This window comes from Colobus angolensis, unplaced genomic scaffold (assembly GCF_000951035.1).
Source record: "Colobus angolensis palliatus isolate OR3802 unplaced genomic scaffold, Cang.pa_1.0 Scaffold34, whole genome shotgun sequence".
Lineage (NCBI taxonomy): Eukaryota > Metazoa > Chordata > Mammalia > Primates > Cercopithecidae > Colobus > Colobus angolensis.
In genome coordinates, this window is record NW_012116710.1 from 3,589,018 (window position 1) to 3,601,565 (window position 12,548).

At 44.7% G+C, this 12,548-nt stretch overlaps 1 protein-coding gene across 3 annotated transcripts in view; it reads left to right on the plus strand.

Annotated features, from left to right (window-relative positions):
* The window catches only part of MKRN2 (makorin ring finger protein 2), a 29,369-nt gene that overhangs the window by 6,723 nt on the left and 10,098 nt on the right, over positions 1-12,548 (plus strand). For 2 of the 3 annotated variants that reach the window (XM_011952335.1, XM_011952334.1), the window contains 3 exons: positions 8,247-8,375; positions 9,452-9,633; positions 10,532-10,836. In XM_011952335.1, the coding sequence (XP_011807725.1) occupies positions 8,247-8,375; positions 9,452-9,633; positions 10,532-10,836 (616 nt within the window). The remainder of the gene's footprint in view (positions 1-8,246; positions 8,376-9,451; positions 9,634-10,531; positions 10,837-12,548) is intronic. The other variant, XM_011952337.1, reaches the window with a different exon arrangement.

A 12,548-nucleotide genomic window follows, 5' to 3' on the forward strand; every position in this document is an offset into this window, starting at 1 on the left:
CAGGATGGTCTCGATCCCCTGACCTCGTGATCCGCCCGTCTCGGCCTCCCAAAGTGCTGGGATTACAGGCTTGAGCCACCGCACCCGGCCCAAAAAAGAATTCTCAAACTGCTTAGATGTATACTCCACTTTTGTGTTGGGATCTCCAAGACCACCCCAAATCCAGAGGTTGTCTAGAACTGGGACAAGTGGGTCCCAGGATTCAGCTGTACTCAAGTCTGAGATTATTACCGTATCTAGTAAGGAGTCACAGCCAGATCATGAGCAGGAGACACAGGGGGTCTAGAGGAGCCTGGGTGCAGGCTTCCTGCATCTCTCCCTCCCTGAGAGGGCCACACAGCAATGTGTGTCCAGGGAAGCCCATTAGAGATTCAGTGCCCAGGCTGGTCACCTAGGCCAGCTCTGCCTAGCATGAACCAAAATTCCAGACTCCCAGAAGGAAAGTAGGTTTTCAGCATGAACTACCTTGTACATCAGTTTAGACACAGCGAACCACTGTCCATCATTTAGGGAAAATTTTGTATCTGTGTAGAGAACTGTTACTAGCCAAGTTCCCAGATGCCAGGCAAGGGGCAGCCTCGGAAGCAGACCTTCCTAAGGATAGCAGTCTCAGATCTGCTATGTAACTCTCTTCTGTGTATTTATAAAATCGGTATTGTAAATAACAGAAACTTTAAGTTTCTAACAAAAAGTGCCCTTAGTTTCCCAGCTTCTGTCTGTGCTTTTTTAAAAATTAAACTATAACAGCCTTATGGCAAATTACTACATAATGTCTGATCTAGTGCAGTGGTCCCCAGCCAGTCCATGGCCTTTTAGGAACCAGGCCACACAGCAGGAGGTGAGCAGTGGGCAAGTGAGCAAAGCTTTATCTGTGTTTATAGTCACTCCCCATCACTCACATTACCACGCGAGCTCCGCTTCCCGTCAGATCAGCAGCAGCATTAGATTCTCATAGAAGCACTAACCCTATTGTCAGCTGTGCATGTGAGGAATCTTCGTTGTGTGCTTCTTGTGAGAATCTAATGCCTGATGATCTGTCACTGTCTCCCGTGACCCCCAGATGGGACCATCTAGTTGCAGAAGAACAAGCTCAGTGTCTCACTGATTCTACACTATAGTGATTTGTATACTTATTTCATTATATATTACCATAATAAAGTACACAATAAATGTAGTGTGCTTGAATCATCCTGAAACCATTCCCCATCCCCCCATTCTGTGGAAAAATTGTCTTCCATAAAACTGGTTCCTGGTGCCAAAAAGATTGGGGACTGCAGATCTAGTGGTACGCCACAAGAGGGTGCTCCGTGGAGAAAGCCTATCTGACTACCTAGTAAAGGCTGTAGGATGGCACCACTGTATAGTCACTTACGTCATGAGGTCCAGTTCTCATTTCGTAGGCTCAGAAATTTGATTCTGTTAGTGTACATAGGGGTGGCTCATACTAGCCAAACTCATGAGAGACTGACTTATATACTAGAATATCCTTTTACAATTTCCTTGGGAAAAAATAAACTGTCAGGTATATCTGGTCAGCACTTCCTTTGCTTTTGGGGAGAGGAACAAGTGGAGAATTCTCTTCAGAGGTTTCTGATTAGGGCAGATGTGCAGCATGTTCACTAGTACCCTTTCTCTGGAGACACCAGCAGTCTGGGCCTCTTGGGCCTTCCTGGAATGCCATACCATTCCCTCCTGTTGTCTAGTTCTTTTTTTTTTTTTTTTTCTTTCTGAGATGGTGTCTTGCTCTGTCGCCAGGCTGGAGTGCAGTGGCACGATCTCAGCTCACTGCAGCCCTCTGCCTCCTGGGTTCAAGTGATTCTCATGCCTCAGCTTCCTGAGGAATTGGGATTACAGGTACCCACCACCATGCCCGGCTAATTTTTGTATATTTAGTAGAGGTGAGGTTTCTCCATGTTGGCCAGGCTGGTCTCAAACTCCTGACCTCAGGTGATCCGCCCACCTCGGCCTCCCAAAGTGCTGGGATTACAGGCGTGAGCCACTGCGCCCGGCCTTCCTGTTGTGTAGTGCTATTCTGTTTTCCACTTTCAGACAACACCGTATAAATGGTTAGGTTGAGGCTTTCTATATCTGCTTGCATTTAGTAATATTCTAGCTGTGCCTTCCTGCAGTTATTCCCAAACATTCTTCATTAGAGAACAGATGTTCCCAACTACATCTTCCAGAGCACTAGCTTGAAAGGATCTGGGGCCCCAGATTGGGAAGTGCCATAGCATGTGGATGCCACTAGTGAGTGAGCCTGGGGGCTGGAGGGTATGAGGAGGCCTTTTCGATCAGCCAAGACTCATGCTGGTCCATGAAGGAAGGTGGGTTATAGTAATTCAATGGAATGAAAGATATGGGCTGCTGTGTTTTACACAGGGGCCATGATGGGGACGAAGGAAGCATGATAGGGAAATTGATTTTGTTGGAGAAAGGTCAGGGCTATCTGGAAAGACCAGACTTGGAGTCCTCGTACCTAGCAATTAAATCTTCTGTAAGTCACCTCACCTCTCTGAGACTTGGCTTTCCTATTTGCAAAAATAAAAAGACAAAAATATCATATATCTTACCCTCAAGGATCACTACTCTTAACATGCTAGTATATATCTTTCCAGATTTTATTCTGAGGCAGGGTCTCACTGTGTTGTCCAGACTGGAGTGCAGTGATACAATCATAGCTCACTGCAGTCTCCAATTTCCAAGTTCAAGTGATCCTCCCACTTCAGCCTCCCTAGTAGCTGGGACTACAGGCGCACACAACCACAGCTGGCTAATTTTTGTATTTTTTGTAGAGATGAGGTTTCGCCATGTTGCCCAGACTAGTCTTGAACTCCTGGGCTCAAGAGATCTGCCCACCTCATCGTCCCCAAGTGCTAGGATTACAGCCATGAGCCACTGTGCCTGGCCCCAGATTTTTTTTTTTTTTTTTTGAGATGGAGTATTGCTCTGTTGCCCAAGCTGGAGTGTAGTGGTGCGATCTCAGCTCACTGCAACCTCAGCCTCCTGGGTTCAAGCAATTCTCCTGCCTCAGCCTCCCAAGTAGCTGGGATTACAGGTACCTACCACCACGCCCAGCTGATTTTTGTATTTTTAGTAGAGACGGGATTTCGCCATGTTGGCCAGGCTGGTCTTGAACTCCTGACCTCAAGTGATCTACCTGCCTCAGCCTCCCAAAGTGCTGGGATTATAGGTGTGAGCCACTGCACCCGGCTGGGTCTGATTTTGAAAGTACATATATGTATACATATATAATCTTTTACCAAAATGAGATCATACTGTATACACTGGTTTAAAGAATTTTATTGTGAGCCGGGCGCAGTGGCTCACGCCTGTAATCCAAGCACTTTGGGAGGCCAAGGTGGGTGGATCACGAGGTCAGGAGTTCAAGACCAGCCTGGTCAACATGATGAAACCCCGTCTTTACTAGAAATACAAAAATTAGCTGGGCGTGGTGGCGGTCGCCTGTAATTTCAGCTACTTCAGAGGCTAAGGCAGGAGAATGCTTGAACCTGGGAGGTGGAGGTTACAGTGAGCTGAGATCGTGCCACTACACTCCAGCCTGGGTGACAGCAAGACTCCATCTCAAAAAAAAAAAAAAAAAAAAATTACTGTGGTAAAATTTCCATAAAATTTACCATCTTAACTATTTTTAAAGTTTATAGTTCTGTTACGTGCATTCAGATTGTTGTGTAACCAATCTCCAGAGCTCTTTGTCTTGCAAAACTGAAACTCTGTGTACTACCCATTAGAAAACTTCCGTTTCTCTCATCCCCAGCCTCTGACACCCACCATTCATTCTACTGTCTGTCTTTCTGAATTTGACTACTCTAGGGACCTCGTAGAAGTGGAATCATACAGCATTTGCCTTTTTGTGTCTGGTTTATTTTACTTAGCATAATGTCCTCAAGGTAGCATGTGTCAGAATCACCTTTCTTTTTAAGGCTGATTGTATATGGATAGACCACATAGACCACATCTTGTTTATGCATTCATCCATCAGCGGACGCTTGGGGTGCTTCCACCTTTTGGCTATTGTGAATAATGCTGCTATGAACATGGGTGTCCAAATGTTTGTTTGAGTCCCTACTTTGAAGTCTTCTTTTTTTTTTGAAACTGACTCACTCTGTTGCCCAGGCTGGAGTGCAGTGGCGCGATCTTGGCTCACTGCAACCTCTCCCTCCTGGATTCAAGTGATTCTCCTGCCTCAGCCCCCAAAGTAGCTGGAATTACAGGCGCCCGCCACCACGCCCTGCTAATTTTTGTATTTTTAGTAGAAATGGCGTTTCACCATGTTGGTCAGTCTGGTCTCAAACTCCAGACCTCAGGTGATCCACCCACCTCAGCCTCCCAAAGTGCTGGGATTACCGGCGTGAGCCACTGGGCCTGGCCTGAATTATTTTGTGTCTATACCCAGAAGTGTAATTACCGGATTATATGGTAAATATATTTTTAATTTTTTAAGGAACTTCCGTACTGTTTTTCTATAGCAGCTGCACCATTAACTGTTTTATAATCTACTCTTCTCAGTTAATTGTGTTTAACTTTCCATATTAATAAATTTTCATTTTATACCTAGTCCATACTCAATTTGTTTCCAAATATCTTTCAAAATATCTGGTTTAAAAATGTCTTTTATATCTTGTTTGTCGAAACCAGATTCTAGTCCAGAGCTAAGTATTGCATCTGGTTATTATGTCCCTTGTGTTCTGTCTGCTAACCTAGCATTGTCCCTTCCCCTTTTTCTCTTTTTTAACAGCTTTCTCTGAGGTATAAGTTACACAACATAAAATTTACCTGTTTGAAGTGTACAGTGCAAAACTTTTTAGTGAATTTACAAAGTTGTACAACCATCACCACAATTAAATTTTAGGACATTTCTGTCACCCCCAAAAGATCCCTTGTGCCCAATAGCAGTCACCCTCACTTCTCTCCTCCCAACCCTAAGCAGCCACTTAATCTACTTTCTGTCTCTATAGATTTACCTTTTCTGACATTGCATATAAATGGAATCATGCAACGTATGGTCTTTTGTGTCCGGCTCCTTTCACTCCGCATAACGTTTTCAAGGTTCATCCATGTTGTAGTGTGTGCCAGTACCTCCTTCCTTTTTATGGCTGGATAAGAGCCCATTGTTTGGATAAATCACATTTTGTCTGTCCACCAGTTGATGAACATTTGGATTGTTTCCACTTTTTGACTGTTATGCATAATGCCACTTTGGACATTCATATACAAGTATTTGTGTGGACATACATTTTCATTTTCTTGGGTACATTCCTAGGCGTAAAATTGTTGCATCATATGGTAGATTTATGTTTACATTTTTTAAGAAACTGTCAAACTCTTTTCCAGACTCAGCCTCCTTTAGTTACGTGGCACTTATAAAGAGAGTAGGCCTGGGTCCCACGTGCAACCTCTTTTGTGTTTATTTGGTTGTTTTCTTGAGATGTCTTTCATAGGTTGTCCCCAGTCTCCTGTATTTTCTATGAACTGGAAGTTAGATCTGGGGTTTTGTGGATTCAAATTAATTGTTTCTGGCTAGAATATGTCATAGGTTGTTTTATACTTCATTTTGGGTCATATCAGCAGGTACGTATTTTTTTTCCAAGTCGATTTTGGGTCCAGCATCATTTGTTGAAAAGATTCTTTCCCCCACTTACCTTTTTTTTTTTTTTTTTTTGAGACAGGGTCTCACTCTGTCACCCAGGCTAGAGTGCAGCAGCACGATCTTGGCTCAGTGCAACCACCGCCTCCTGGGCTCAAGCGATCCTCCTACCTCGTCTTCCTGAGTAGCTGGGAGCACAGGCGCACACTATCATGCCTGGCTAATTTTTTGTATATTTTTTGGTTGAGACGAGGTTTCACCATGTTGCCCAGGCTGATCTCAAACTCCTGAGCTCAAGTGATCCACTCACCTTGGCCTCCCAAAGTGCTGGGATTACAGGCATGAGCCACTGCCTGCGGCCTATGTGTGGTTCTATTTACAGGGTTTTTTGTTTGTTTTGTTTTGTTTTGAGATAGGGTCTTGCTTTGTCACCCAGGCTGGAGTATAGTGGTGCAAACGGAGCTCACTGCAGCCTCTCTCCTTCCTGGGCTCAAGCAGCCCTCCCACCTCAGGCCCCCAAGTAGCCACCATGCATGACTAATTTTTATATTTTTTATAGAGATTGGGTTTTGCCATGTTGCCCAGGCTGACCTCAAACTTCTGGGCTCAGGCAATCCTCACACCTTGGCCTCCCAAAGTGGTGGGATTACGGGCATGAGCCTCTGAGCCTGGACTATTTATGGATCTTTAAAGAATCCCTGCAGCCTCCCTGAACTCCAATCTCTGTGATTTGCCTGAGGTTCTCCCCCTAGTACCAAGACCTAGAATATGCATCCAGGTAGGAAGTCAGACTAAATATGGGGCTTACTTCCTGTGTTTTCCTTCTCTTGAGGACCAGTCCTTTTTTCTATTGTCTGAAAGCAGTTGTTTCACATAAATTGTATCATTTTCCAGTTGGGTTTTGTTTTTTTTTGTTGTTGTTGTTGTTTTTAAACAGTGAGAAGCCAAGATCCATGCTCCTTGGTAGTCAGAAGCAAAAGTTTGTTTCTCTCTCTCTCTCTCAGATGGTTTCTATTCTGTGTCTTTAAGTATTCTGATATTTTCCTTTGTATTATCCCATCTACTAAACTCATCTAATGTAATTCTCATTTCAGACATTATATTTTTCACTTCTAGAAGTTTCATTTGTTTTTTGTTTTGTTTTGTTTTGAGATGGAGTTTTGCTCTTGTTGCCCAGGCTGGAGTGCAATGGCACGATCTCGGCTCACTGCAAGCTGCGCCTCCCGGGTTCACACCATTCTCCTGCCCCGTAGCTGGGACTACAGGCGCTAGCTACAACCCCGAGCTAATTTTTTGTATTTTTAGTAGAGACGGGGTTTCATCATGTTAGCCAGGATGGCGTCGATCTCCTGACCTCATGATCCGCCCGCCTCGGCCTCCCAAAGTGCTGGGATTACAGGCATGAGCCACCGCGCCTGGCCCTTATTTTGTATTTTTTTTAGTAGAGACAGGGTTTCTCCATGTTGGTCAGTCTGGTCTTGAACTCCTGACCTCAGGTGATGCGCCTGCCTCGGCCGGATTACAGGCATGAGCCACCACGCCCAGCCTAGTTTATCTTTAATATCAAGGCATGTTCATCTAGGGTCTCTACTGTTTGAGTATTCACTCAGGTCTCTCTACCCTGGCTGGACAGAGTTAGAATGCCACCCAGGTATTCCTGTACCACTTATTCCTTCAAGGCCAGGATCTGATATCTCAGTAGAATATTCTGATACAGAACATGTGATACATCTGATATTCTGATGCATCTGAAACAATGTATCAGAAACAGCTTTCATTAAAAACTGTACTTCAAGTACCGATACAACCTTTCTGTTTCTCACTTTCAGTACGGTGTTCAATAAATTGCATGAGATTATTCTGTACTTTATTATAAAATAGACTTTGTGTTAGATGATTTGGCCCAACTGTAGGCTAATGTAAGTGTTCTGAGCATAAGTAAGGTAGCCTAGGCTGAGCTAGGAGAATCGCTTGAACCCGGAAGGCAGAGATTGCAGTGAGCTGAGACTGTGCCATTGCACTCTAGCCTGGGTGACATAGAGAGACTCCATCTCAAAACAAAAAACAGAAAACAATGGCTTTATTGGGATGTAACCCCATCATTAGTCAAGGAGCATCTGTGTATATCTTTTGATATCACATGATGGTATTTGATCCTCACCACAACCAGTTCAGTGGGTAGTATAATCTTCATTTGATAGGGAAAGGTAGCAAGGCCCAGGGACGTTGGTTTTGTGACATGTTCTTAAGTGACAGAGCTGGGTCTTGAACCCGGATCTTCTGCTTTCATTAGTCATGCCCTTTAAGCTCCTTGAGAACAGAGAGAAGTTTTTCACAGAGTATTTTCTCAATTATGTGGCTCACATTGAACATATCTCAAATCAGGAAGATATATCTTCACATAGAAATATATGGGATTGTTTGCTTCTCTTCCAGAAAAGCTGTCATTGAATCAGTTGTAGTGCCTCTGAAATCACTGTTGTAGAATCAAGGAAATATATAGATCTCTCTCCAGTGCCTAATAGAGCCTTTATACCTAATATATACTTGGTAAATATTTGTATGCTAGGTTCAAGAATAAGCTGATTTTATAAAGCAAAATGTGCTTCTGAAAGTTGTATGCCTGTGCTTTTCTCTTCAGGTATTTTATGCATGGTGTGTGTCGGGAAGGAAGTCAGTGCCTGTTCTCACATGACTTGGCAAACAGCAAGCCGTCCACCATCTGCAAGTACTACCAGAAGGGCTACTGTGCCTATGGAACTCGGTGCAGGCAAGGACTCTGCGACAGGCTCCAGCTGTGACACTGATTTCATTTGGAGAATAGGTCTTGATAAGGGGAAATTTTAATGTAAAAGTAATATGACAACATTACGAAAAGTATGGCAAATAAATTTAAAACCTCAGTTTCGGTACCCTAAAACTAATTTTCTTTTTTTTTTTTTTTTTTTTTGAGATGGAGTCTTGCACTGTTGCCCAGGCTGGAGGGCAGTGGCGCAATCTTGGCTGTCTGCAACCTCCGCCTCCAGGGTTCAAGCAGTTCTCCTGCCTCAGCCTCCCGAGTAGCTGATATCACAGGCACCTGCCACTACACCTGGCTGACTTTTTTTTTTTTGTATTTTTATTAGAGACGGGGTTTCACCATGTTGGTCAGGCTGGTCTTAACTCCTGACCTCATGATCTGCCCACCTTGGCTTCCCAAAGTGCTGGGATTACAGGTGTGAGCCACTGTGCCCGGCCTAATTTTCATTTTTTAAAACTACTTTTCAGCCTTATTCTTATGAATATATAGTTATAAAATTGTACACAATTCCAGAAACTTGTTCATGCTTTTGTAGTGAAGAGCTGATCTTTTCTTTCCTAGGCTGCAAAGTTTCCTTTCCTCCTTTTTCTGTGCAGTGCAGTGGGAGATGATGGAAGTAGGCCCACCTTGGTCTCCCCCTGCCAATGAGTGCCGAGAGAGACAGTCAGGGAGAGGTCATTGGCCCTTGTCAGCATTTTGAGGACTCCTGCTCAAAAGAATACTGGGTCAGTCAGGCATCAGGAGATTTCAGCTCAACATCCGTTTGGAACTTTCAGGCTCTCTGTGTGTTCTGGAGCTGTGTGTCTGTCCCACTCAAGTCCCACAGAGACACTTAAGCATAGGTGATAGATAGCAAATGTCCCCCTCACACTGAATTGCCAAGCATCTGTTAATCGATAATCCTGTTAGAGTTTAAATATTGGAAAAGATGACTGCCTTCTTCACCTCAACAAGTGCAGAAGAAGGAGGGCCATTGGCATCTGGGGAGTGTGGGAGATGTGTGTGGATGGCATGTCTGTAATGCATCTGCTGTGTGTTTTGTTTAGATATGACCACACGAGGCCCTCTGCTGCAGCTGGAGGTGCTGTCGGCACCATGGCCCACAGTGTGCCCTCTCCAGCTTTCCACAATCCTCACCCTCCTTCTGAGGTCACTGCATCCATTGTGAAAACTAACTCACATGAACCCGGGAAGCGTGAAAAGAGAACGTTGGTTCTTAGAGACCGAAGTGAGTAAGCGGAAGCCTTTTGTTGCATCTTTTTGCATAGCACTCTTGCTTATGCTTGGTGCTCCTTTCTAGTCTCCTCTTGTCAAGAGGACTCCTAACCTAATATACCTCCAGGTTGTCCGCGTGGAGAGACGTCAGAACTGCTCTGAAGAGGCTCCATGTGGCTGTAGATCATTTAAATGATACGTTTGCCCTCGTGCCCAAAGGCTGGGTTGAGCTCCAAGACTGGCCTGGCAAAACATAAAAATGCAATCTTTTTGTCAGCATGTAACTTCCATCTTCATATGGTGGTTGTCCAGCTGGTGAGAAGCATCAAGCTCTTCATTTCAAACCTAAATATTTTGTCTGGGTACAGTGGCTCACATCTGTAACCCCAATGCTTTGGGAGACTGAGGTGGGCAGATCACCTGAGGTCAGGAGTTTGAGACCAGCCTGGCCAACATGGTTTAGTAGAAACCCCATCTATAAACCCCGTAGACATCTATTCTAGTTCACTTAAAATGATTGGTAACTTTGCTGGTATGAAGGAAACACTGTGTTCTAGTGATCTCACTGTTTTTTTGTTTGTTTTAGTGTTAACTGGTCCATGTGTTAACATTTCCATATTTGCCATTTTAAACAGCAGCTTTAGTGTTCTTTTGTATAAGTGTATCCTATTGTTTTGCTTATTTCCCTGTCTGGCCCTTTTTGGTTTTTGTTTTTTAAGTAATTATAAGTAATGTCACTATGAACATTTTATACTATTCTTTTTATTTTTCCCCTTTGGTCTGTTTTTTTGCCATATGTTCTCAAGAGTAGAATTCTTAGGTCAGAGTAGCTTAATATGTAAGGCTTTGGTTAACGGCATAGCAGAAAAATGGGGCCATTTTCATGTGTGTGTGCCGTGTGTTGTATTCAGATCTCTCTGGCATGGCTGAAGGAAAGACTCAGCCGAGCATGGTGAGTAATCCAGGCAGCTGCAGCGACCCCCAACCCAGCCCCGAGATGAAGCCGCATTCCTACCTGGATGCCATCAGGAGTGGCCTTGATGACGTGGAGGCCAGCAGCTCCTACAGCAACGAGCAGCAGCTGTGCCCCTACGCAGCTGCTGGGGAGTGCCGGTTTGGGGATGCCTGTGTCTACCTGCATGGGGAGGTGTGTGAAATCTGTAGGCTACGAGTCTTGCACCCCTTCGACCCAGAGCAGAGGAAGGCTCACGAAAAGGTAAAGTCACAAACCTTTGCATGAACTCATGTTAAGAAATCTGAAATGTACTGAACAGGACACTGAAGGCCATCCGTACACACTCAAAAAAAGAAATCTGAAACATACTAAGTGACAGAATTGTTGGTGTTTCCACAGGCATCCCCCTGCCAGTGATACCCATATTATGCATCTGGTATATTTACATCCTATTTTGAGATTCTTTTTCCTGCAGTCATTTTGCCAATTTTTTTTTGAAACAGAGTCTCTCCCTGTCACCCCGCCTGGAGTACAGTGGTGTAATCTCGGCTCACTGCAACCTCTGCTTCCCTGGCTCAGCCCCGCCGAGTAGCTGGGATTACAGGCGCTCACCACCACGCTCGGCTACTTTTGTATTTTTAGGAAAGAAGGGGTTTCACCATGTTGGCCAAGCTGGCTTCGAACTCCTGACCTCAAGTGGTCTGCCTGCCTCAGCCTCCCAAAGTGCTTGGATTACAGGCATGAGCCACCATGCCTGGCCTATTTTGCCAATTTTTGATTACTCGGAATAAAGAGAAAAAGAAGTGGTATCTGAAACAAAATCATGCTAAGTTCAAAGAACAAATCTAGCTCAGGACCATGGTATGTCGTCTGTGTGTATGTCTCTGTCACATGCACATACAGCGTCCTCCCTCCCTGGGTTCACACTTCCTCATGGTTGGGATCCAGCTAGGCCAAGTTTTGGAAGATTTGAGCCCAAATCATAGAATCTGAGGAGCCACTTATTGGAAGGGCCTTTTAAAGTCATTAATGTCTGCAGTGTTTTGGGAGGCTTTGCCTTATGCTAGTCCCTATGCATGATGCAGAGGGTACGAAGCTGGATAAGAGGCACGGGAGGGCCAGTCATGGTGACTCACACCTGTAATCCCAGCACTTTGGCAGGCCAAGGCATGCAGATCGCTTGAGCCCAGGAGTTTGAGACCAGCCTGGGCAACATGGTGAGATCCCCGTCTCCACAAAATAAATAAATAAATATATAAATAAAAATATGTGGTGGCACATACCTATAGTCCCAGCTACTTGGCGGGGCTGAGGTGGAAAGATCACCTGAGCCTGGGAAGCAGAGGTTGCAGTGAGCCAAGACTGTGCCATTGCACTCCAGTCTGGGCAACAGAGTGAGATCCTGTCTCAAAAAATAAAAATAATGAAAAAATTTAAAAATGCCAGGTGTGGTGGCTTGGCTAACTTTTAAAATTTTATTTTATTTTGGCTAGGCACAGTGGCTCACGCCTGCAATCCCAGCACTTTGGGAGGCCGAGGCGGGCGGATCACGAGGTCAGGAGATCAAGACCATCCTGGCTAACACGGTGAAACCCCGTCTCTACTAAAAAATACAAAAAATTAACCGGGTGTGGTGGCAGGCACCTATAGTCCCAGCTACTTGGGAGGCTGAGGCAGGAGAATGGCGTGAACCCAGGAGGCAGAGCTTGCAGTGAGCCGAGTTGCTCTGCTGCACTCCAGCCTGGGAGACAGAGCAAGACTCCATCTCAAAAAAAAAAAAAATTTATTTTATTTTTCACAGAGATGAGGTCTTGCTATGTTGCTCAGGCTGGTCTTGAACTTCTGAGATCAAGCAGTCCTCCTATCATGGCCTCCCAGAGTAATGGGATTACAGGTGTGAGCCACGGCACCCGGCCTAAGGCATGTTTAAATGGACAGTGTATTCCTAGATAATCAAGGGGTAAGTTAGTACT